General features: G+C 31.0%; 1 protein-coding gene across 2 annotated transcripts in view; it reads right to left on the bottom strand.

The window, feature by feature from the left end:
* Positions 1 to 20,666, bottom strand: part of LOC145760540 (poly [ADP-ribose] polymerase tankyrase-like) — a 127,568-nt gene that overhangs the window by 6,043 nt on the left and 100,859 nt on the right. For both annotated transcript variants that reach the window (XM_082574455.1, XM_082574456.1), the window contains 33 exons: positions 19,914 to 20,053; positions 19,655 to 19,763; positions 18,869 to 19,044; positions 18,484 to 18,562; positions 18,073 to 18,210; positions 17,391 to 17,570; positions 16,734 to 16,939; positions 16,073 to 16,268; positions 15,592 to 15,723; positions 14,945 to 15,047; positions 14,325 to 14,455; positions 13,339 to 13,563; positions 12,507 to 12,668; positions 12,060 to 12,209; positions 11,565 to 11,651; positions 11,025 to 11,081; positions 10,531 to 10,695; positions 10,193 to 10,407; positions 9,441 to 9,568; positions 8,513 to 8,735; positions 8,024 to 8,118; positions 7,610 to 7,751; positions 6,653 to 6,812; positions 6,057 to 6,146; positions 5,722 to 5,874; positions 4,587 to 4,704; positions 3,955 to 4,075; positions 3,300 to 3,486; positions 2,791 to 2,883; positions 2,178 to 2,320; positions 1,638 to 1,776; positions 909 to 1,087; positions 430 to 535 (listed from right to left, as the gene is read on the bottom strand). In XM_082574455.1, coding sequence (XP_082430581.1) covers positions 430 to 535; positions 909 to 1,087; positions 1,638 to 1,776; positions 2,178 to 2,320; positions 2,791 to 2,883; positions 3,300 to 3,486; positions 3,955 to 4,075; positions 4,587 to 4,704; positions 5,722 to 5,874; positions 6,057 to 6,146; positions 6,653 to 6,812; positions 7,610 to 7,751; positions 8,024 to 8,118; positions 8,513 to 8,735; positions 9,441 to 9,568; positions 10,193 to 10,407; positions 10,531 to 10,695; positions 11,025 to 11,081; positions 11,565 to 11,651; positions 12,060 to 12,209; positions 12,507 to 12,668; positions 13,339 to 13,563; positions 14,325 to 14,455; positions 14,945 to 15,047; positions 15,592 to 15,723; positions 16,073 to 16,268; positions 16,734 to 16,939; positions 17,391 to 17,570; positions 18,073 to 18,210; positions 18,484 to 18,562; positions 18,869 to 19,044; positions 19,655 to 19,763; positions 19,914 to 20,053 — 4,728 coding nt within the window. The remainder of the gene's footprint in view (positions 1 to 429; positions 536 to 908; positions 1,088 to 1,637; positions 1,777 to 2,177; positions 2,321 to 2,790; positions 2,884 to 3,299; positions 3,487 to 3,954; positions 4,076 to 4,586; positions 4,705 to 5,721; positions 5,875 to 6,056; positions 6,147 to 6,652; positions 6,813 to 7,609; positions 7,752 to 8,023; positions 8,119 to 8,512; positions 8,736 to 9,440; positions 9,569 to 10,192; positions 10,408 to 10,530; positions 10,696 to 11,024; positions 11,082 to 11,564; positions 11,652 to 12,059; positions 12,210 to 12,506; positions 12,669 to 13,338; positions 13,564 to 14,324; positions 14,456 to 14,944; positions 15,048 to 15,591; positions 15,724 to 16,072; positions 16,269 to 16,733; positions 16,940 to 17,390; positions 17,571 to 18,072; positions 18,211 to 18,483; positions 18,563 to 18,868; positions 19,045 to 19,654; positions 19,764 to 19,913; positions 20,054 to 20,666) is intronic.

Raw genomic sequence — 20,666 nt, 5'->3', positions numbered from 1 at the left:
CTGTTAATAGCGCCTTACTCAAGCACGCTAAAGCATGAGATCAGTGGTCAGTGGGTTTAATCCCCACTGCTCTTATGCTGTAGTCCCCCTAAGAAAGGCACTATAAACAGTACAAACTCCTGCTGAGCCAGCACTTAATCAGCAACATAATTACCAGGCAATTATAATCTCTATAATATCCCAAACTGCTAAAGGCAACTCGAGACCGGGTTGGAGAAACTGATGTTACTCTATGTTTATGTCGCGTATTCGACCTTCCCACATCGAGGATAAAGATATATCCAAGAAAATTTAAAAAAATAACATTTCTCTGCAACAATTTACCTAGAGCTTAGCTCACAAAAGGCTTTTTTTTTAACAGCATATAAATATGACATCCGTATATATATTTCACACTTAGCTCCATTATATTTGGATTTTTAATCTCACCTGCATTCTAAAGAAGTTGTATTGGACATTTCCAGTTTGTTGAACATCGACTGCAATCAAGAAGACATCACACAACTTTCCAACTTGAGGATCGAAAACAATTTCCCTGTTACAATATTTTAATTTTAACAGATTTTAAATTTTAATTTCCAACTTTGGTAAATTAAGTTAAAATAAATTTTTGAATGAAGTCCCATTTTTGGTTCTCAGAAAATTTTAGGAAAGTAAAAGTAGTAAAATATGTGAATCAAAAAAGTAATCCAAAAAAATATAAATTAATTTTTTTAAATATTATTATCCTCGGTGTAAGAAGGTTGACTTCACTACCTAAACATAGAGTAAGAACTGTTACCCACTACCCAAACATAGAGTAAGAACTGTTAAAAAATAAGGAGAGAACTATGAAAGTAATCAGAAATATGGTAGGACTGTAAAAGTAAAGAATAAACTTTAAAAAATTTTAGGTACGCATTTTTTACCCTGCTTCTCTTAAAGCTGACAAGAGATCTGGATGTGGATTAGGAAACTCCCCTTCATTTTCGATCTCATCTTCCCGGATCCGATCCAAAATAGTGACAGCATCTCCCTCGTATTGAGGGACGCTTGAATCCCATATTATTCCATCATCAACAATGTCAGTAATACATGTCGGTTTCACCTGCAAAGATTTTTTTTTTAATTTTAAAATTCACCAAAAAATGTTTCATATTTGTAAAAACATTTATCTATATTATAAAGCTTAGTGGTTACTTTTATAGTAATATATATTTTTTTTTAATTAATAGGTTTACAAAATAAATACAACTGTTGTTTGTGGCGCGCTGGCAAATTATTGCGAGCAAATATTAAATAAGAGTTGTGACCATATTACTACAACTAAAATGCCAGCAGACGGGTGGGCTATTGACTAGTTTTTAATATTAATAAAAACTTACATAACAGTTGTAAAATTTTTTTTTAAATTTAAAATCTGATGGAATGTTGTTTTTTTGGAAGTTTATGCTGAAAAGTTATTTTAATTGCAAACAATTAGTGTAAAATAATAATATATTTTATTCAAAAATTAAAAATATTTTAATATATAAATAACCCCAAAAAATAATACCCTAAAACTTCAGTGACAAAAAAAACACAATTTGATAATTTTAAATTTCACACTTTTCAGCATTTATAATATTTTACAAAATTAAAAAAAAAAATTAAATTACCCAAAGTTCTTTAGAAATTCCCATGATTTCTTGAAGTTGATCAGACATTCTGCCAGAGCCTCCTTGTAAAGCATAACTCAATGCATTATTTCCACTTTTGTCTACTTGGTTAACTGGTACACCCTGTTCTAATAACAACCTGAAAAAATAAATATTTTTTAAACAAAACTATTTTTTTAGACTGGGCTAGGACAAAACAATTTTGTTATTAAAATAATTTTCCTAATACATTTATGTTAAAAAAACTGGCAAGCTTAAAAATAACTTAAAATTAATAATATTTTAAATTTAAACAGCTAGAGAAAATGTAATAAATTTGCGATAACGCAACAACTTTGATGCTACAACATGCCAGCAGTGAGATTTGAACTTAAAACCTAAAGTTTAAATGCAACTCATAGATAGTACAATAAAAGAATTGAACTTTTTACCAACGCGTCACAAACAGCATTTTTTTAAAAGCCTATAAATTGGACATACATATATATATATACCATCAAGCCCTACTATATATAGGTAATACTGTAACAATATACTTACTTTAAAATAGTCATGTTTTCCCAGTATCCATACTCAAGTGGTTTTGCTGCATGATGCAAAACATTTTTGTCGTCATTGTCCAACGATGAAAGTAAGATAGGGGTTTTGTGAGTAAGTAGTTTGCGAACGACATAAACATCATTCTGTAATAACAAAGTAGAATAATACGAGCGTTTTAATAATTTTAAAGGGTACAATTGTTAAGATCAACAACCGAATAAAATTATATTTCAAGTAGTAAGATAAAACAATAGCAATATAACTGCATGAATATTATAACTAAAGAAAAGCAAAACTGACATATCAAATAATAAAAAAAAATAATTTTAATATTTTTATATTATTTTAACTCGATATCGGGTTCAATAAGTCATGTAAATTATTTCAAAAATAAACTTAACTATAAAGTATACCTTGTACAAATATTTAAAAAAAAATACATTTTTTTTTGATTGCTCTGAAAAATCTTTTTTTATCATAACAATATATTTTTTAAAAGAGCAGTAGTTGGAATCAAACCTAAGATTTCTAGTCTTGAAAACAGTTTTGTTAACAAGATTCAACCCTTGCATGATTAAAACCAGGTAAAATTTAAAATAAGTAAAATAAAAACCTGTTTAACAGCTAACATCAACGAGGTTTGATTCCTCATTCCTTCTACTTGTAAGTTAATGTCAACATTGTAATCCAACAACAAATCAACAACCTGAAAAAAAGTGTTTACTAAGTGAGATTTTTTGCAGAAAAAGTATTTACTATAGTTCTTAAGTGATTAATGCATGTAAATAAGTTGATTTTACAGCCTAAACATAAGGTTATATTTGTTGCCCAGACCAAGTCTAAGTTGCATTTTACTGTTTAAATAATTTAAACGGTTCTAGCTTGCCAAGAGTTATTACCGCTTATATCATCTTACTTAAGGATGCTAAGACATGAAAGCAGTGGGAATCAAACACAGAACCTCATGTAACATATCTTCATTTTTTCAGCATTTGCCTTAAATATTTATTATTGAGACCTTAAATTAAGAAGGCCATAAAACAAATAAAAACAGCTAATATTTAAACTACATACAATTGAGTTAGGTTGACTATAAAATTTTATTTTAAAAATTGTAATTACCCTGTGAGCTTTAAGCAGAATAGCTCTTATAAGAGGACTTGCAACAATTCCTTCTATCTCGGAGTTGAAATAATTCTCAATTAAGTTTGAAGGCTCAAAATTTGAGACTATTGACTCGATCGGCAAATTTGGAAACTTGCAAGTTTGGTTGATGGCCCCACTGTTCTTGTCGTGCTCAAGGAATATCCTTAAATTAAATTATTAAAATTTTTTAAATTTATTAAATATTAAAACCTTTGTTGCTAATGAATGTATTTTTAACCATATTAGCCCATACTACCAAACCAAAATTAAAAAAAAACAGTATGTTACTGAAAATTAAGTCAGCATTAATTCACAAATTGAAGGGATTTTTCAAAGTAAGGTTAGGGCAAGAGGTGTTTATTAGAAAATGTTTAATAAAATAGTGTTGTCGTGCATAAGGTTTTTATAAAAATGTTAATATGGCAAATAGTTATTGATAACATGACAGTAATTTGTTTTAAACATAGTTTTAAAAAACCTAAAATTTTTAAATTTAAAATGTACAACAACATTTTACAATTTTGCATAAAAATTTTTAAACAATTTAATTTTATAAAAATTCCATAAAATAAAATTTTCAAAAAAATTGTTATTGTCAAAATACGATTGGAACTAAAAACTGTATTGTCACCTTAAAATGTTAATTGTGACATCATCAGTAATTGTAGAATTCCACAACAATGAACCAAATGCATTTCGACCAGTCAAATCCTTCATCGCAATCATTCCACGAAATGAAGAAGGATTCCGCTCTTAAATTTAGTTTTTATTAAAAAAATAAAAGAAAAGCAAATTTTTAATTTTTTAAATCATAAATTGAAAAAAAAAACAATTAGCAAATCCCGATAATTAAAAAAGAAAGTTAGCAAGGTGCATAAAGAAAAAAAAGAATTGGCAAAGACCGGGATACACAAGAGAAAATTAGCAAGGAGCGTAAAATACTGAGAACCTTAAAGAGAGAGAATTTGGGAGGCATGTTCTAAGTATAAGAAAAAATACTGGGGACCTTAAAGTCAGAGAGAATTTGAGAAGCATGTTAAGTATGGAAAAAAAAGTAAAAACTGTATAGTACAAGATAGAATATAAAGAACCATTAAGTACAGTAGAGAATTAGCAAAGACCATAAAGTACAAGAAGAATTAATAAGGACTGCAAAGTAAAAAAGTAAATTAGCAAAGACAAAGTGTAAATCTTGAAGTTAAAAACAGTAAGATAAACCAGTTTGTGTAAAAACCCTAAAGTACAAGTGAAACGTAATTTTACCAATAAAGAACTTGATGAGTTGAATATTTTTAGTGAAGGCGGAATAATGTAACGGGGTGCAACCAAAATCATCTGTTGTATAACTCGGTACTCCGCGCTCTATCAAAACCTTGGCAACCTAGTAACAAAAATAATAAAATATTTAAATTCAAGAGTAAGGTTGTAGACCTGCAGCTTGGTGTAGTGGTAAGAACACTTGTTACACCACACATGAGGTCGTGGGTACAATCCCCACTGATCTTTTGAGTAAGGCGCTTTAAATGGTATGAACTCCTGCTGAGTCAGCACTTAACCAGCAGTATAATTATTGGGCAATAATAATCTATAATATTTCAAACTGCCACAGGCAACTCGAGACTGGGTCAGAGTAACTTATGTTAATCTATGTTTAAGTCGCACATTCGACTTTCCCACATCAAGGATAAAGATATATACAAAAAAAAATGTTCTATGCTTTTATGATGTGATCGGAAAAAAAACCTAAATTTCGTAAACAACATTTTTACAAAAAATTTAGGTTAACATATTTTCAGAAATTAAAGGAGATTACACAAAGGAGGGTTAGGGTAGGATGGGGTTAATAAAACAAATCATTGTCGGTAAAAAAATGTTTTAGGCATATGGTTTTCATTAAATGGCATTTTAGTAAAATGGTTCAATGCCCTTAATAGAAGTTAAAACCGGAGGCTTCATTTGGATGTGATAGCTTTATATAGTAGAAAGAACCATAAGGGTTTTGGGTTTGATTATCACTGCATTTATGTCACAGCAGTCTTCAATTAAAATGTTTTAAATCAAAACGAAAAAATTTTTGAAGTACAATCAATAAAAATATTTAAATAAATATTAAATTGTTTTAGCTTTCTACACCAAGAATTGCAGAATGGTTGAAGTGTTTAGACCAGGGACAATACTACCTGAAGTCCTTGACTCGATTCCCACTGCTTCTATGTCAAAGCAGTCTCTACTAATGAGCTAACAAGACTTACACTTTTAAGGCATTATCACAAGGTCACGTATATTAAAAAACTGACATAGGCAACCCAAGACTTAGTCGGGTTAAAAAATGTTTAGGCTGTAAAGTTGGCATTTTTACAACAAGAATTAAACAATATTTTAAGAAATATAATTTTACCTTTATTTGAACATCAGTGTTATCCGGTTTGTTGATGGCCAAAACATGAAGCAAATTTTGTTTTTGGTTATTCTTCTCGCACAGTTTACTTCCATCTCTCTGCTTCCGCAACAGGGAGAGCACCACCTGGTACTTTCTGGCCTTCATAGCCGACTAAAAAAAATTGTTTTTTGAATTTTTTTAGCAAAGGAAAATTTTACCAAAATAATACAAATATTTATTTTATCTAAATTTAATTTTTTAGTGCAAGTTTAAGTGAATACTTATAATTAAAAGACAGTTTAGGCTAAATTTTTATTTAAATTTAATTTAACAAATTTTTAGTTGTATTTTACCTCCACAGCTGATGCATATTTGACTCCACAGGCCTCCAATCTATCTAACATAACATAAGTAACTCCCTGCCATCCCTTTTCCACTACAACCTAGAAATAACGTACTTGTTAAAACATTTGGCTTTACTACATAAGGTCCAAAGTTTATTTCTATTGTTACCATGCTTTTTTGCCCTTAAATAAGATGCTATGAACAATATAAACTTTTGCTAAGTCATACCACAATTCACAGATTAATTATATGAAATGTATTATCAATAATATTTTAAAGTCAACTCGAGACTGGGTTAAAGCAACAAATGTTACTCTATATTTAGGTCACTAAATTGACCCTCCACATCAAGGATGTATTTTACAAAACAGTTTAAAAAATTATCGTGATTGAAATTAACATCAAAAATAAACTAACAAAAACAAATGAAATATAAAACTAAAAATGTCATTTGTAAATTTAAAAATCAAAAAATTTAAAAGTAAAATGGTCGTTAAAGCTTATAACAAAAATTTTTGTATTTTTAAAAAACTATGAATTTAAGAAAAAATTGCAATTAAAATACTTTTTTTATTTTTACAATCTTTTTAAAAAATTAATTTACCTTGAAAACTGGTTCACAAGTTGGTTTCCTTTGTGGAAAAATCAAAGATTTTAATTTCCATTTGGTTAGCTCCTTTTCTTTATCTCCTCCTGGTGGTAGCGGGATTGTAATGACATTTGAATTCACATTCGCTCCCTTTTGGATCAACATCACAGCACAACTAAGATAAAATATAAAAAAACAATTTTAGAACATTAAAAAAAATAAATATAAAACTGACTGTTTGGTGCAGTGGTAACATGCACTTGGCATTAGAACTTGAGGTCCTGAGTTTGATCCCTACTGCTTACATGTTGCTGCATGAAGTAAACTTTTAAACTTGATACAAGCACAAACATTAAACTGCAAGTTTAAGATTAGGTAATAAACATATATTTACATCTTTATTTGCAATTTTAAGAGGCCGACTTTACAGACTAATCATGTGCCGGCATTTAGTTTAACACACAGTTTTTGACAGTATTTAATACTATTATGTAAAAGATAATAAGCCTGTTAAAAATGGGCTCAGCATCGTATTGCTTATAGCACCTAACTTGAAGGTGCTACAACATGAGTGTTGTGAAAAGTACACATATAATCTTAAAAATTACTGGCAGCATGGTGTAGTGATAAGAACACTTGCTACACCACACATGATGTCGTGGGTTCAATCCCCACTGCTCTCATGCTGTAGCACCCTTGAGTAAGGCGCTATTAATGGTATGAAACTTCTGCTGAGCCAGCACTTAATCAGCAGTTTAATTATCAAGCAATTAAAATCTATGAAATGTCTCAAACTGCTACAGGCAATTCGTGACTGGGTCAGAGTAATTAATGTTACTCTATGTTTAAGTCGCGCATTCGACTTTCCCACATCGAAGATAAAGATATATACAAAAAATAAATAATTTATAGAGCAGGCTAGCAATAAAAAGCATTTCTTATCCTTTAAGTTCTGACAAAATGTATGAATACCTGTTATGCCCTGCTTTTACTGCCAAACTTAGCGGCGTGTTTTGATCCAGATCTTGGCGGTTAATATTTGCTCCTCTTTCAACTAAGTGCATGCAGCAGATCATTGCCCCTTTGCGTGCAGCTTCGTGAAGGGGGCTACGACCTTAATAGGGATAAAAAACAAGTACTGACAATAAAATACATATTACCATAAAATATTATACTAAATAAAAATAAGACCAAGAACCATATTTAAAAATATGCCATTTTATCGACATTCGAATTAACCCCCTCGGAAAAATGCCATTTGATTTTTTTCCAAATTTTACTAATATAACTCAATACAAAAAAATATTTAAAAAAGTTTTACTTTAAATTTATTGAAAAAAACTTAGTCTTTAAGTTTACTTAAAAAATTTTTTAAAAAAATGTTACCTTTTAAGTCACAACAATCGACTTCGGAACCCTTCATTCCTGAAGTAAGTAGGGTTGTTAACTCAATCGGGTCACAGTCACCGGTCGTTACCCCTCTGCAACACAAATAAATTAACCAAAAGTTAATACAACTGTATTGAATAAAACAAAAAAATCAGCTAAAATTTACCAATAAAACAATTCATTCATACATACACCATTTTAAACCGATAAACTCCAGTTCTAATAAAAACAGCTATTTTTGATAAACACCATTTTAAACCGGAAACACAATTTTTTACATAAAACACCACAATTCAAAAAAAAAAATTCATTTATAATCGCACCAATTTTAACCAAAAAACACCAGTTTTGATAAAAACAGCCATTTTTGATATACACCATTTTAAACCAGAAACACAATTTTTTACATAAAACACCAATTTAAAAAAAACAATTTTTTTATAATCGCACCATTTTAAACCAACAAACACCAATTCCAAATCTTACCCTTCATCTTGTATCTTAGTGTAAGCATAATGCAGTGGCACCCTTCCATACTGATCGGAAGTCGTTAAACTTGCTCCTTTCTCGATTAACAAGTCCGGGATGTCAAATAGAGCAGAACTTGGGCCACTGGCATTTACTGCAAGATGTAAAGCTGTTCTTCCTTCGAAGTCGGTCTTACTTAAGGATGCTTGCTTCTCCAGAAGAGCATTTACCAAGTCAATTTCTAAAAATTCGACAAAATAGTTTAAAAAATATTGGTTAACAAAATTATAAAACTTAAAATTATTATTTCTAGTCGTTTTCCATCTTACTTGCTGCATTTTAAATATGGTGATTAGGTAATAGTATGGTGATATGGTGATTAGGTAAAAACAGCACTTAATCAGCATTATAATTATTGGGCAATTATAATCTATAAATTCCCAAACTGCCACAGGCAACTCGAGACTGGGTCAGAGTAACTTATGTTACTCTACTCTATGTTTAACTCGCGCATTCAACTTTCCCACATCGAGGATAAAGATATATACAAAAAAAAACTAATGCATGCTTATAATCATTATTTGTGCACCACAAATGCCTTTTATTTCATTTTAAAGGTCTAGTAATTGGACATACAAATATTTGTATTAGCCTACTACACTACATTAAAATAAAGATTCGGAAAGCGTGGTATACCGGTCATGGCATCAGCCTACAAACCAAATGGTTTTAAGTTTGAGCCTCACCGATGCCACACTGTTCACCAATGAGCCATTGTTTACAGACAACTTTAACATGATACAACACACTCTTACCCATATTAATACAGAAAACCTAACACTTTAAGTTAATAAAAAAAATATATATTTATAGATTTTAAAATAACTTTTTTTACTTTTAAAAATTTATTTTTACATTTTTTTCTTTCCTTTTTAAAATTATTTACCTTCTTCCTTTTCTACTGCATACATCAGCGCTGATCTTCCATTCCTTGGGTCACAAGAAACTTGTTTGATATCAGAAATTGTTCGTAACAACGACCTTATAGCCGGCAACAAACTCTTCTCACCTGGCCTTTATATGCAAAACAATATATTTAAATCCAAGAAATAAAATAAATCCGAGTGTGTATTGGTTAGAGCACTTAACCTTACATCATGAGACCCCGGGTTTGATTCCAACAGCTTTTATGTTGTGGCACCTTCCAGTAAAGTGCTGTAACTGGTAAAATTTTCTGTCGAACCAAAACAACAAATGAGAAAACTGACCATCAGAACCAATAATATCCCAAACTGCCAAAGTTACTCAAGACTGGGTCAGAGTAACAACAGTTACATTATGTAAGATTGTAAAGTGATGCTTGTTTTTTTCCATTTACTTTATTTACGTTTAATTTCCACTGCGAACATGCTGTATGTTGCCTCTTTTTAAAGCTCGAAAACCCCCAAATCCAGGGTTTAATTCAAACTAGAGTTATATTGTAGGTTTATTTTGTTAAAAGTTAAAGCAAATGTTTTAGTTTTGATTCCTACTGCTGGCATAAAGTAGTTTTAATAAAGAATTAAAACAAAGCTAAAAGCAAAGGGTTCGATAACCACTGCTGGTTTATTAAAATGCCTTTTGACAAACAAATCACAAAAAAAATAAAAAATAAAGTAAACACAAAAAAAAATTCTAAAATATCAAAAAATATCTTACCCATGTCTAGCTACAGCTAATATTAAAGGAGCGGCAGGATATTTATGTTTTTTGTTGTTCGAACAAAAATTTGGTTGGGCTCCCACTTCCAATAACATTTGTACAGCACGCCAGTTGTGGCATAAAAGTGCCGCTAAAAGCGGTGACAACCCTTGTCCATCAAGCACGTCCAAACGGGGCTTGTGACGTAAAAGACATGCAAATACTTTGCATTCCTAAAAAATTAAATTAAAAAAAAATTATTATTTTGCTTTTTTAAATATTTTTAACTACTTTTTTTTAATATTTTAAAAATTGCTCAAGAAAAAGCTAAAAATTATCACAAAAATAATAATTACTTTATCAATAGAAGCCTTGCTAAGATAATGGGCAGCAGTCTTTCCCTCATCTTGAATATTTTTGTAATTTCTGCGAGTTTTACAAACAATTGCGCTGACGTCCGATTTTGCCGCTAAAATTAAAGCCTCCATAAGTGGGCAGGCATTATCTTCAAGTTGTTTTTGCTAATAAATATTTTTTTTTTTTTTAATTAATTTTTTTTTGTAATTCTTGGTTTATGATATTGTTTTAACTGACGGCAAGGTATAGTTATTAAAATACTTGGCTTCATAACATGAGGTCTTTGGTTTGATTCCCACTGCTTTTATGTTATAGCAACCTTAAATAAGGTGGTATAAGGAGTTTAAACTCCTACCAAGCTAAAAACTAATTGGTAGGTTAATTATCTGGCAAAATGCTTAATAATATCCAAAACTGTCAAATATAAACTAATATCCTATACCATACCAATATCAAATCAAACAAACAAAAAATCAAAAAAACATTTTTTTACCAATTTTTGATTTTCTGCAGACGCTACATCAGAAGAATCAGAAGTTGATTTCGCATGCTAAAAACAAAACAAAAAATAAGTTTTTTGTTTAAAAGTAATAATAAACAAACAAACAGCTCTCAAGGTGTAGTGATTAGAACACTTGGCTTTACTACATGAGGTCCTGGGTTCAATCCCTTTTGTTTCCATACTGTAGCGCCCATAATAAGACACTATAAACAGTACAAACTCCTTCCACGTCAAAACCAGTAAGCAGATTAATTATTAGGAAAATATAATCAAAAATATTAAAATTGCTCAAAGAAACTCTAGACCGATCCAGAGTAACTGATGTTGGCACAGTGAAGACGAGATTTTAAATTTTGTTTTAAGAATATACATTAAAAAATAACATATTCAATTTTTTTTTGAAAAAAACATGAACTTGCACGTTTTAGTATATTTAATTTAGTACCTTTTAAAAACTAGAAAATTATTAAATTTTACAATTTTAGGTATAAATAATTTTTCATTTTTTTTAAATAGAAAGCATAAAGTTACCTCTGATATTGCTTTGGTAAGTAAAATTAATGGGGTAAATCCATATTTGTTTCTTCTAGCAGCTAATTCTTGCACAGTTTGTGAAGTCTATATGTAAACATAAGTTTATATGTAAACATAAATCAATTCTAGACAATAGTATAAAGAGATGATGAACATCTCCACATGAGGTTGGGAGTTCAAACCCTACCATTGTCTGATTGGACTTTTTTTAAGTTTTCTCACATAATACCTCCTCACATAATAAAGCCAAGTGTTTGGGATATTATAGATTATATTTGCCCGATAATTATGCTGCTGATTAAGTGCTGGCTCAGCACGAGATCATACCGTTTATAGCACCTTACTAAAAGGCGCTACAGCATGAGATCATTGGGGATTGAACCCACGACCTCGTGTGTGGTGTAGCAAGTGTTCTTACCACTACACCACGAGGCTGTTTTTTGTTTTTTTAAACACGCAGACAAACTGAAAAATATTAAAACTAAAACAAACCATGTTAACGAGTCCAAACACAATGTCGGCCATGTTTCCTTGGTGCCAGTGTTTAGCAATCATGTGAAGAACGTTGTCTCCGGTCGAGTTTGTAGAACGAGGACAATGAGTTCCCCGTCTCACAAATAATTCAACTAATGGAACGTTCATCTAAAGAAGTAATTTAAATTGTTTTTAAATATGAAATCTAGTAAGGTTCAAAATTTTTAATAAGAATTGAAAAAAATCTTTAGAAATTTAGCAACAGTCCAATCAAATTTTAATTTTGTGTTTAAAAAATTTATTAAAAAACTTGAAAAAATTTTAGGAAGTTTTAAACTTAATTTTTTAAACAACAAAAAAAATTTAATTCACATAAAAATTAACTTTTTTAAAATTAAAACAACAAAGCTAAATTCTAAACTTTTTAAAAAAAAATTCAATCCCAAAAATTAAATATAATCTTACGTCTTCGACAGCAAAATAAAGTGGCAATCTTCCTCTGTAATCAGCCATGTTCAATTCAGCTCCTCTGTCTAGTAATAACTCAGCCAAATACAAACTAACTGACTGCTTTTCTTGGTCAACTTTTTTGTTTGTACGAACACTGTTGGAAGACAGGTTGTGGATCTATAAAATAAGATTTAATTTTTTTTTAAACTTTTCTTGGTTATATTTTAGGCTGTTCTGTTTAGGTTGTTGTTAACATTGTGATATAGTCTGTGTAATAACCTTTTGATTGGCATTGTGGTATTTTAAAAGCTATATTTTAATGAAAAATTTAGAGTTTAAAGATTTAATCCAGAAAAATATATTTAAATGTTTGAAAGGCGATATTGTTTAAATTATGGACAATTTTTACATTTTTTCATGGCGCAAAGAAACCAAACCTAGAATTATAGTCCTAATAATCACCCCAAATTGTTGTTTTAAATAAAAGAATTAAGATACAAAAACAGAAATAATGAAATTCAAAACTTTATGCTTCAAAAACTTTATACAAAACCACAAAATAATTTGCATACCCAACAGCAACATAGCAACCACTAAAAACATAAGCAATCCCTATCACAAGAGGCATAATCCCATTTTAAAGCGGTTTAAGAAAGCATTTTAAAATGGTTGAAAAAGCTATTAGAAAATTCATAATAGCTTAGCTAACAGCATAAAAAAATGTTATAGGCTTACTAATAAATTTTCTTATTAAACAACTTTGTGAAACTAGTTAGCACTTCATTTAGGGCCCTATGAAAAATGTCTTAGTACAAATAAAATAATAAAAAAAACACAACAAACTTACTGAGCCCATTCCCTGTACATCCTGTGCGTTAATTTCCGGTTTAAAATTCTCCAACAAATAAGTGATTTTATCGACTAGTTTCCATGACAACGCTTCGTCCACCAACAGTTTGTCCACTAGAGTGCGGCCACGCTCGTCTCGGAAGTTTGCATCTGCATGATGATCAGATAAAAGTTGAGCAATGTCTCGGTGATCTTTTAACAGTGCAACTCCAATTGGAGGCATCTTAAAAATGTAATAAAAATTTAATGCTAAAACAGAAAACAATTTTTAGTTGTTGGTTATCAGTTAATTTTCACACATTTTTTGTGTTATTTTTTTTTTTTTTGTATTTATTTTTATCCTCGATGTGGGAAAGTCGAATGCGCGACTTAAACATAGAGTAACATAAGTTACTCCGACCCAGTCTCGAGTTGCCTGTGGCAGTTTGGGATATTATAGAGACTATAACTGCCCGGTAATTATGCTGCTGATTAAGTGCTGGCTCAGCAGGAGTTCATACCGTTTATAGCGCCTTACTCAAGGGCGCTACAGCATGAGATCAGTGGGGATTGAACCCACAACCTCATGTGTGATGTAGCAAGAGTTCTTACCACTACACCACGCTGCCGGTGTTCTACACCACAACACCACGCTGCCGGTGCTCTTTTATTTTTTTTGATTTAAGGAGGTCCATGTTAGACCTAAACACAGAGTAACCTGAGTTACTCAATCCCAGTCTTGCTTTAACTTTGACAGTTTAAAATGTTATTAATCATCTTTGTCGGATAATTAATCTACCCAGTTTTTTTTTAGGAATTTAAGATGCATTTTTTTAAAAAAGGCTAAGGTTAGAAGAGAGTTAATAAAAACTGTCACAGTATCAATGCAGTTTTGTTTTTATGCATATAATATTTGGCAAAATGTCTGTTAAGTAAAAATCATTTTAAACAATATGACAGTAATCCAGTTCTACCATCACACCATAAAAAAGTTTTTTCCTATACCTTTCTATCATTATAAACATCAGGATTGGCTGAGGCTTGCAGCAAGAGAGAAACACAATGATACCATCCATAAGCTGATGAGTAGTGAATGGCTGAATTGTTTGAGGAATCACAAACATTGGGATCGGCACCTTCATGAAAAAAATTAATTTTAATTTTTTTCTTAACATCTTAAAATAATAAATTTATTTTTATAGGGGAAGAGTGTGGTGTTGTGACGTGTCTTAGCTTTTTGTAAAGACCGAGCACAACAGCGAAAAGTGTGGCGTTGGTGCAGCTTGAACACCATACCTTTTGGCTCATAGTATAACACACTTTTTTGTTGTGTATAGCTTTATCCTCGATGTTGGAAGGCCCCAACATAAAGTTTCATTTGTCACCTTGACCCACTTTCAAGTTGCCTTTGGCAGGTTGGGATATTATACATTATAATTGCTGATAATTAATCTGCTGATTGATCTTGGGCTTTACAAAAATTTGAACCATTTACAGCGCCTTACTTAAGAGTGCTACAACATAAAAGCAGTGGAAATTGAATCAATGACCTCATGCTATAAGGCCAAAGGTTTTAAACCCAACATTTGATTAAATAAACTTTTATATACTACACACTTAAATACCTTTGTTAAGCAGATAAGATATAACGGGATAATGTCCATTAATAGCAGCATGAATTAGTGCAGTTCTTTGCAATTTGTCCCGTATTTCTATACTGGCACCATACTGTAACACACAAGAAAAATTTTAATTAATTGTATATATAACAAAATGACAATATATATGACCTAAGTATATGACAGCAAACTGAAAGACAACTATTAACAGTGTGCAGGATTTAATAGTTAGCGCTAAAATAGGTTAAAATGCAGTCTTTAATACAGACCTTAAATTTGTGTTTCTAAGAATTAAAATTCGGGGGCACTGGCATAAAAATTTAATACCAGTAAAAATAACTTCAAATTAGAATATAATGTAAATTTTGTGAACTTCACACTAATATAGGCCCAAGTCAAATCCGAGTCCAAGTACTCGTACAAGTAATAACAATTTGTAAGATGTGATGTACACTCATAAAGTGCAATAAGTGTCCAAATAATGGTTAAAGCTTACTACTTTTTATACTGTCAAAGCAGGGTTTGTTCAAATGCTATATATAGATACTCAAATCCACCGATTACTTTTGATTTAGTCGCATCCTTATATTGTTACAACCTTAAAAAAGACCAAAGTACTAACGGTTGACTGGCAATTCAACAGAAGTTGTTACCTCAATAAGTGACATGCATGTCTGGATGTGACCTCGTGCCGCAGCCAGCATCAACGGAGTGGCTCGAGCCTTAGAAACGCTGAGAGGTTTGCTCAAGTCAGCTTTGTACTTGGCTAGTATTTCAACAACCCTCTAAAAATGTTTTTTTTTATATCAAAGTATTTTAATTTTTGTTATTTAAACCAAATGATGTAAATGTAACTTTTTTTTAGATTTATTAAAAATAAAAGCGTTTAACATTTATATTGTCGCAAAAAACGCAGTGGAACTTCAAAATTGGCTAAGATTTAGATGCTAAAACATACCAATAATTGTAATCAAACCCTAGATTGTTATTTATGATGCTACAATAAGAATTAAATCTATAACGCCTTGGTTAACCTTTACCAAGAATGGTTTATCAGCAGTGAAATTTAAACCTACTTCCTTGGGTCTTGACCACTAAAGGGAATTTAAAAGCAAAATAATTCTAAAAACTTACATGATGTCCATTCTGAGCTGCGTAATGTATTGCTGACCTATTGCTACGGTCTGGTCGTTCAATTACGTTTACAATCACAAGAACACGTGAATTACTTGCTGTTTTTAAAATCAAATCAACATTTTTATGGCGACCCGATTCAGCCGCTATCATAAGCGGGGTCATCCCATTTACATCCTGCTCTTCAATGCTTACCCTGAAAATGCAAAAATTGTATAATAAAAAATACTAAACTATAAAACTAAAAAATCATATTGTTACCCTGATCCAGTCATGAGTTGCCTTTAACAAATTATAATATTTTTAATGTTATATCTTAGCTCAACACCGTTTTCAATGGGTAGCGCTCCTAAATATGATGCTTAAGACGATCCTGGCCAAACACTTAATCCCCTCTAGAGACTGTGTGAACACTTAACCCCCAACCAGTACTAAAAAAAATCTGCAATTTTATGTAGTGGTTACAACATTCGGCTTTACATTGTAAGGTGAACGGTTCAATTTCCACAGCTACCAAGTTCAAAACCAATTGGCAGGTTATTTATCTGGTAACAATGTCAAATTAAGACTGGGTCGGGGCACAAATGTTTTCCTATGAATAGGCAATAAAGTTAGCTTCCCAAATTACGAAATACATTTATACAGAAAAATAATTTTTTACTTGTTAATCAAAAACTCTAGAGGCTGGGTACTGGTGCAGGCTGCAGCATAATGAATAGGTCTTCTATTCTTCCCATCTGTAGTGTTAAGACATTCCTTTGCTGCACTTATAAGTTGTTTAAGACAGGTTGAGTTAGGGTTACATGCTGCGCAATGGACTGCTTGTAAGCGATGAACGTCAACACTTTTCTTCTTAGCGTCTTTAATCTAGGAATTTTAAAAGGTCTAAAAATTATTTTACATTTTCTAAAAAGTTTTAATGTTTTAAAGTTGTTTTTTGGTATAATTTATTCACGATATGGAAAAACCGATATTTAAAAAAATCTTGACCGAAAATTTAATCTGTTGATTGGTTTGGAAAAGTTTGTACTATTTGTTATGCCTTACTCTTGAGCTACAAGGAAGCAGTGAGGACCGAACTAATGACCTCATGATCTAAGGCCAAGTGTTTTTCCCATTACACCACACTGCCAGATTTATGATTAACAAGTTATCATATAAATTCCATATAAAATATTAATAACTATGACAAAACTATAAAAATGGAAAAAAAAAATGGTTGTGTCATTTTTTCATTGCGTAACTAACTATATTATCTATTGTACCATTTAAATTAGCAGTAGCACATAAAACAAAATTTTGACATTTTTTTTCTCACAGTAAAAGCTGGGGGTAATGGCTCGACCAGATACAACACCAACTCGTGCAACTCGGTTAATCCCCTGCTAGTGGTTTCCTTGGGGGAATTCCCATCGTGGCGAGAGGTTCTGATTAGAAACTGAGCAGTCTCGACATTTCCCATTTCCAGAGCTCGATGAATATTATCGAACAACAGCTCCTAAAAATAAATTTAAAAAAATTAAGTTAATTGTTTGTTTTTTGTAAATCTTATATTCTTAGTTCAATTTCTTCTGCTAGCATGTTGCAGCATTACCAAACAATGCTAGGACTTAAAGTTTAAAGTTTAATTCCTGTTGCGGGCATTTCAATGCATGTTTAAATTAGCCAATGAGAACCTAAGATATCAAGTTTAATTTCAATTGTTGGGACATTTTAGATTGTAAGCAGTTGGAATCGATACCAGAACCTTATGTAGCAAAACCAAGCACAAGACACTTAGCTTCACAGCACAAGGCCTTGGGCTCGATCCCCACTGCGGTGCTTCCATTATGTAGCCCCCTTAAATATCATGCAGGAGATTTTCCTACAGTGCACAATCACAGGCAAAGAGAATTTAGGACAGTTTAAAAAACACTACACCATGCTGCTAATTTTTTGATTATTTTGAAAACTCAAACATTGAAATCAATTTTCTATTATATTTTCAAAAAAATAGTTACCTTCATGTCAACATCTTTCGTCTGAGGATAAACATCAATTAAGAGTTGTAAGATTTCCGGTTTTAATCCTTGTGAACAAGCAAAATAAGCGATGTCCTTTGCCAATGCACTGGCTGAGGTAAAAACTGGCTTTAAGTCCTAAAAAAATAAATAAAAAATATTTTATTTTCTAACCTTACAAAAAAATATTTAGGTTAAATTGAGCTTATATATATATTAAGCTTAGTGAACGATATATATAAATATGTATAACCAAGTTATAGGCCTATGTAATAAATAAAACTGCCATTTGTGGTGCACTGGAAATTTATTCGCTACCAAATTACAGGAAATTAAAACGCCAACTATACCGACTAGTAGACTATTAAATAAAAGAAAACTTTTATCTAAAAATTCAAAAAGATTTAAAACCTTTAAGAAAGCATGATTTCCCTCTTTTAGGCCTTTGCTGATATCCACAGCCGATAATTCTTCACCTTTAAATCCATTTCTAAAAAAATTAAAGTTTTATTTTAAAAAAATTCGATATTTCCACATAAATTTAATTTACAATTTTCATCTAGTAGATATGTTTCAATATGCTTATAGTGGTAAATAAACCCATAACATTGGAACAAAAAAAAATCAAAACAAGAACTTAAATTTTGAACCAAAGACAATATTTAAAAGCCGATATTAGCAAACAAAAACCCAAGTCTAACTTAATAATGATAAAACATACCCTAGTAAGAATTAAACCCTGGACCCAAAGTATACTGTATTTAAAAACTTAAAAAAAATAATTTTAAAAATTTACTGAGTGTCGCAGCTGTCCTTTAACATTATCGGAATTTCTTCGCTCGACTTCACCTCAAACTCACCCAAGCGAGACAGCGTGGTTGCTAAGCAACGAATCAATCCAGTGTTTCCGCCAATAAGAGAATAATGAAATGCGGTCAAGTCGAGATCGACCGATCGAGTTTTGCACAAAATCTAAAAACAATTTTTGTTCGATCATTTTTTTGAGTAAATAAAAAATTTCAGGTTTTTTAAACAATTTCCAACCTACAAAAACTATTTTTATAAGATTAAATTAAATATATATATCATTTTAAAATTGTATTTAATTAAATTGGATCTCTTGTAGTTTATAGTCCTCGAACAAACTCTTTGCTACCCACAATCCTCACCAAATTTTCCATTACTTTTACAGTTTTTGAATAATACGTTTACATATTTTAAACCTATATTTACCCTGGCTCTAAAATCACTATCTATATGTGAATAAAGCTTTTTGTATGATAAATATATATACATATTTTTAACTTAAAGGCCTACAAAATACATAAAACTGTCATTTGTGGTGCGCAGTTAAATTATCAGCAGCAAATATCGATTGTAAGTTGCAACCATATAACGGGAATTTAATTGCTGACTTTAGGACAGGCCTTTGACTAGTTTTGCTAATAATTGTTTATGTTACTTTCATGGTTCTCACATTAAATTACATTAACATTCTAATTTTTTTAAAGGAACAGAAATTACAAGTGATCCAAAAAAATTAAAACTAAACTTGAAAATGCAAAACTTAGCTGAATCTAACCTGTGGTATAGCAGAAATGTCGTTAAATATAATATCCAGTTGATCAATGTCTTGTAATATTGAGGATCTAATTGCCAGCTTGTCATTTGGCAAATAACTATTACTTTGCCTAAAATTTAAAAAAATAATAATTAAAAAAAAAAAAATTTGAACAAATGCAGAAAAATAAACACCAAACCAAAATAACAACCCAAAATTTGTTTTTGTAAATCTTATATACTTGTTAAAATTTTTATTTTTAATTCGAAAACAAAATAACCTCAGTTCGAATGCAGGGTCCTTTAAGGAAATATCGATAGCTTGGTTGGGAATAAGATTTTCGTTACTTTTATGAGGTTGCATTTGTTGAACCACATCAGGGTTTATCATGTAGTGGACTGCCCCCTGATTGCTGATTATCTGTAAAAATTTATTATTTTTGGTTACTTGAACATAATAAAATAAATTTAACAATGTTGGGTAAATGTACTTGGTGTAGTGGTAAGAACACTTTCTACATGTAGTGGTAAAAACACTTTCTACAGCTTGGTGTAGTGGTAAGAACACTTTCTACATGTAGTGGTAAAAACACTTTCTACAGCTTGGTGTAGTGGTAAGAACACTTTCTACATCACACATGAGGTCGTGGGTTCAATCCCCACTGATCTCATGCTGTAGCGCCTGCGAGTAAGGCACTATAAACGGTATGAACTCATGCTGAGCCAGCACGTAATCAGCAGCATAATTATCAAGCATTTATAATCTATAATATCCCAAACTGCCACAGGCAACTCGAGACTGGGTCGGAGTAATTGATGTTACTTCATGTTTAGGTCGCGCATTCGACTTTCCCACATCGAGGATAAATATATACAAAAAAAAATGTAGAGTTTTTTTGGGATAGCTTTATGTAATTGGAATAATATGGGACCGTTTTGGAGTAATTTTGCATAATGAGATAACACGAGTGCTTTCTTTGAGTTAATTTAACATAATATGAGTTAATATTGGGCCATTTTGAGTTAATATATGG

Source organism: Corella eumyota, chromosome 7, assembly GCF_963082875.1.
Source record: "Corella eumyota chromosome 7, kaCorEumy4.1, whole genome shotgun sequence".
NCBI classification, from domain to species: Eukaryota; Metazoa; Chordata; class Ascidiacea; order Phlebobranchia; family Corellidae; genus Corella; species Corella eumyota.
The sequence above is the reverse complement of the archived record's forward strand: the minus strand, read 5'-3'. Positions and strand labels throughout refer to the sequence as shown.